This window comes from Colletotrichum orchidophilum, assembly GCF_001831195.1.
Source record: "Colletotrichum orchidophilum strain IMI 309357 chromosome Unknown Scaffold_235.1, whole genome shotgun sequence".
In the NCBI taxonomy this organism is placed as follows: domain Eukaryota; kingdom Fungi; phylum Ascomycota; class Sordariomycetes; order Glomerellales; family Glomerellaceae; genus Colletotrichum; species Colletotrichum orchidophilum.
Window position 1 is genome coordinate 26,922 of NW_019173191.1, and position 4,966 is coordinate 31,887.

General features: G+C 54.1%; 2 protein-coding genes across 2 annotated transcripts; both read left to right on the top strand.

Moving 5' to 3' along the window:
- Positions 1 to 1,061: 1,061 nt before the first annotated feature.
- Positions 1,062 to 2,670, top strand: CORC01_14076 (uncharacterized protein; the record flags this gene model as incomplete). The annotated part of the gene is made up of 2 exons (XM_022625687.1): positions 1,062 to 1,113; positions 1,178 to 2,670. The coding sequence occupies 2 exons, from the start codon at positions 1,062 to 1,064 to the stop codon at positions 2,668 to 2,670; spliced, it is 1,545 nt and encodes a 514-aa protein (XP_022467809.1).
- A 609-nt stretch (positions 2,671 to 3,279) lies between these two features.
- On the top strand, positions 3,280 to 4,311 carry CORC01_14077 (uncharacterized protein; the record flags this gene model as incomplete). The annotated part of the gene is made up of 3 exons (XM_022625688.1): positions 3,280 to 3,726; positions 3,788 to 4,128; positions 4,203 to 4,311. 3 exons carry the CDS (start codon positions 3,280 to 3,282, stop codon positions 4,309 to 4,311), a joined length of 897 nt encoding a protein of 298 aa, XP_022467810.1.
- Positions 4,312 to 4,966: the final 655 nt, after the last annotated feature.

Below are 4,966 nucleotides of genomic sequence, written 5' to 3' on the forward strand. Positions count from 1 at the left end.
AATGGAGCATCTTGCTGGCTGTCGCAAGCATACTTGTTGCAGAGACGGGATAATTCCTATGCAGAGTCGGTAGGAAAGCCGGTGGAGAAGCCGGAAAAAATGTATGAGGAGACTGAAGAGACTTTCCGGAAGGCTGTCCGGTGTCATTGGATGTGTCTTGGTCTCTGGCGAGCCTGTCTATTGGCTCCCGCTGGCTGGAAAAGGTGTGTAGAATATTTCTCATGTTGTCGATAAAGCCATGAAGGCTGGTGGTAGAGGCGATTCCCTATAGAGCCAAGAGATCGTGTTGGCATGAGCGTAAGATGGTGTTGATGCCAGGTTCGTTGGCCGCCCCGCGTGTAAGGATCCAGGCGAAACACGTACTTCAAAGCGAGCTGCAAATGTCTTGCTTGGCAACTTGCTTGGCAAGTGCTTGCTTGCCTTGAGGTTCTTTGCCTTGTCTTGGTGCCTAGTGCTCGCTTTTCAAATGCCTCTAGAGTGTAGACAGGCTTGGTAGGTATGGTTTGTTACGCCTGCCAAGGAAGCTCAGTCGCCCCCAACAGCTCCCCCCACCCCCACTGGTTCTGCGGCTACCTAGGTACCTACCTTACAAGTTACAGAGCACCCACCGACAAGGCACAACTGGAGCTTGCTGACTGATTAGATAAGAGCTCATGGCCCCTGCATAAGGTATGGATCTGTTGCGTCTCTCACAGATGATGCTGATTTGCCAGAGTTACCAACCCGACCCCACATACTGTAGCTTGTACCTCCGATGGCCGGGTGACGTCTCTTTCCGACCCCACGCCCCGCTAGTCCGTTGTCACTGTTGCAGCATCACATGAACCCCTCTGACTGACCCGTGAACAACGACGGAAGACAACTTGCGCCGTCTGCACTGCAGACTCTCGGAACACTCTTCTTTACACATCCATAAATCGTTTGCGCAAGACATAGCAAAAACGACCAGTAGACACTTCACATGCCACCCTATCCATTATAGACCCCAAAGCAGTTCCTGCAACAGCGCCACCCTGAACACATCGCGGACCCCGCGCTGATCCCCGATCCTATCGCTCATCATGTCGCTCTTCACCGCGCAACTGCACCCAGGACGAGCTCTAGGATTTCTCGGTTTGCATAAACTCTGCCTGCTACAGAACACACTCGGACGCTAACTCTATTGCTTGTCCCCTAGTTCTTGGAGCGTCCTTGCATGATGTCTTGACGCGACTGAAGGCCGAACCGCAACGCTTTCCACAACTCGACCTAGCCTACTCCCGCGAGCTGCCTGTCGAACAGCCCGTGACTCTGAGCCTCCCTGCCAACGGTATACGCCTACGATTCGACGGCCCGGAGCAGCGTCTGCGCCTGATAGAGATTGTCGATTTCACAAAGAACCATGTCACCTTTAAGGATCGCGATCTGGTCAAGCCCGCCAACGCGCAGGGGCCGCCATCGTCTCCAGTTCCCGGAGAATCCAGCTCCGGCCCAACCTTCCGACAAATTTACCACCGGTTGCTCGGACCAACCTACGGTGGAGAGTACATACCCCCTACACCCGATTCCCCCGATAACCTGGGTAACTACATACTGTCCTACCCTGGCGTTGCCTTTACTTTCCGACTGGCCGAATCCGCATACTCGCCCAACAAGGACGTTGTGTCGCTCCTGTCTGCTGCGGCAAGCCAGGTGCCCACCTCCATGGCTGTCTTCAGCGGAGACTCATGGGCCCAAGCTCGAGAGAGCCTTTGGACAGAGGTTCTCCCGAGCATCAAAACGATTCCCGCTCTTCCAAGAGGGAAGGATGTTGTTCCCGAAGAAATCTCTCTGGTCAAGATTCATGGTGGTGGGAAGCTCCAGCTGTTCCGCAAATGGACAAACTCATCACTTTGGGTTATCCTGGGAGAGACTAGCCCCCAGGAGTTGATTGCGGAGCTCGGTCCTCCAAACGCTACTTATCGGAAGAACGACCAGAGGATGACAATACACAAGCTTCGGACGGCGAGCCACAGCAGAGCTCGGTCAAACGGCGCTGACCTGAGTCGGCCAGACGATTTGACTGACACTGACCAATCGTCTGCCAACACTGGCTCAGACGATTCCAACGACGAAGCCATCGAAGAAGACATTGCCGGGAACGTTTCTGGCGAATGTTTCTATAACTATTTCTATCTTGGATTTGATGTATTGGTGTCTACTCCCTCGCCGCCATCTAGACCACCGCCATCTCAGCACGAGTCTCAAGTGCCACCCGGAAAACCTTTCAAGTCAGAGTCTCCTGACCGCCTAGTTGCTACGAAGCTGGTTCTTCATGGCAATGTACCTGGCTCCTATGAGTTCAACAGACACCGTCGCTGCCGCTGGGAAGTAAGCTATCTTGATGATGGCTCTCCCGGTGTGGCGGCCAATTCGGAGACCAAGTTCACCGAAATCAAAGACAGATTGAACGAACGGTGGAATAGCGCGTACCCTGAAGGCGATTCCAGCGCCCCTCAAAGAGGCATGGTGCTCAACAGGGGCTGGGGTGACAGCCCCGGCAGCAGCTGCGAGTTTCTCGGAGGCTGGGAAGACAGTGGCGCCAAGAGGTTCGATGGTAGCGACGATTCAACCACTACTCTATTTGGATTCCCCGGTCTCGTGTTTGAGGTACTGAAGAACGATCATGTTAACACGGTGACTGTGTTTTAGGTTGAGTTGGGCATAAACCTGGGGTCAGGTGGTTTGGCGATTGAGCGGGCAGGAATCGCGACGGCCACGGAGCTCAAAAACTGGCTGGGGAGACGAGGCTATGGGATGGCCGCGATATCCCTACAAACAAGTCGGGGTTATGCTCAAATCCAGATGCACCTTCAGACACCACTTCGCATCCTTTTAGCCTCGTTCTTAGGCTTGTCCGCCAACTCAACATGGAACAGCTATGACGTGGCCATCAGATTCTTCCTTTGCGAGGCACCTCTACTATCCACTTGCAATAATCCATCTGATTTTGCATTCATGCAAGACAGACATGGGATATTTCAGCTTTGTCCTCGCTTTACTTGTAGGTCTGACTCGGGCCATGTTTCGGGAACCAAGGGCTTCCATTGCATTGCCACCAGCACCTACCATGTTGTAAAGCTCCAGCAGCTCCGAGCTGCCCGTCCGTGTCGAACACCTGCGAAGCCGTATCGAAAACAATAAATAATACAGCTCGAAGCCGCCTGTGATCTACAGCAGCATAGAACAGTTAGTTATTCATTGAATTCCCAGAGATACCCCCAAAGATACCCATATACCCCCCCGTTCGCACTTTTCACAATGAAGACCGCACCTGCAGGAGCCCAGAACGCCAAGCAGAATGCCTTGGCTCTTAAGCGCTACCTGCCGCGCAAGCTTAGGGAAGCTGCCGAGGACGAGGCCGCAGTGGAGAAGGGAGTTGGACACGATCTGATCATCTACAGCTTCGATCGCCCCACTGGCCAGTACGGATACACGCCCTTTTCTATTCAACTGCGCCTTCGCCTTCGCCATGCCGGCATTCAGCACGTGGACCGCGCTGCCAACATCTTCCAGGCACCCAAGTACCGGGTGCCCTACGTCAAGCTTGCCGACTCGGATGAGCTTGTGGGCGAGTCGCAGTTCATCATCAAGCGTCTTGTGCAGACCGGCAAGCTCCAGGACCTCAACAAGGAGCTCTCCCCCTCCGACCAGGCCAAGGATGCCTGCATCCGAGCCATGCTGGAGGACCGCGCTTATTTCCTCATCGTAAGGAGAAAACGTAGCACGTTGGTGAAGGCCGAGAAGCCCATGCTAATACTTAACACAGTTGTACGAGAGATGGCGCGGCCAGTACGAGATGATGTGGCACGACGGCCCCTTTTCCCACTTCGTCTGGGGTGCGAAGCAGATTTCGACCCAGGCAGCTCGTGGCTATGTCAATTCGCAGTTGTGGTTCCAGGGCGTTGGCCGCTACTCTGGCGATGAGGTCAAGGCCTTCGCCACCGACGTCGTCATGTCCCTGAACGGTTTCTGCGAGACTTCACTGTCGAAGCTGAGTCTCGATTCGCGGGAGTCCCGGGAGCCTTTCTGGATCCTAGGCGGCCAGCGCCCATCCGAAGCTGACTTCATTGTCTATGGTAACCTCGCTACTGTCCTGGGTACCAGTGTGTAAGTACTCGCACATTTCTGGCAATGGCTGCGTTGCGGCGACAAAGACGAAAAGCTAATACAGCCCGAAACAGTAACCCCGTCCATGCCGCTCTCATTCGTGAGAAGCCCGCCCTGGTCGAGTACATGGGCCGCATCCACGAGCGCTTCTTCTCTGAGTACAAGTCCCCTGTTCACGCTTAAGTTGGTTAGGGTGAGATACCCCAATACCCCAGGTCACTCAAATACGAGAGACAGGCTGCAACTTTGTCGTTGGTGTTTTTTTCCGAGCCCGTAGGTACACAGGAACGGGCTCCGCGTTGGATTCTTGTATGAATTGCTCTGGCTCGCACTGAAGGGGGACGGAAGCTTGCAGAGGGGACGGTGGGCGACACTGGTGACAGGCTACTTGTCAGGAGCGCAAAAAGACCCTAACTGGAGTTTTTTATTCCCCCTAGAGCTATAATAATCTGTCCCCTCTCTATGTCACTTCTACGTATCAGATTGAACAAGTGACGTTGGAAATATGTGATATGAGAGCGAAATTGACACAAATATTCCCATGAAATGCCAGTGGAAGGCGATGACTGCCGTCAACAGCAAAAGGAAGCCAGGATGCTGCAATTCTAGGCGCATAGGCGATAGGTTCGCCAAGCTGCGGTTGAGAGTTGTCGAACGCTCTGTCCAAGCAGGGAGATCCTTTCAGATGCAATGGCGGTCTGACGCGGGAAACCTTAGCGCGGATCGGGGGGAGGGGATCCATTTATCTCCCGGCTTAGCGCGCTCAACGACTCGATGACGCTTAAAAGACGTACCATGAACTGGAACATGGCACCGTCGGGGCGTCTGGTAGCTTGAG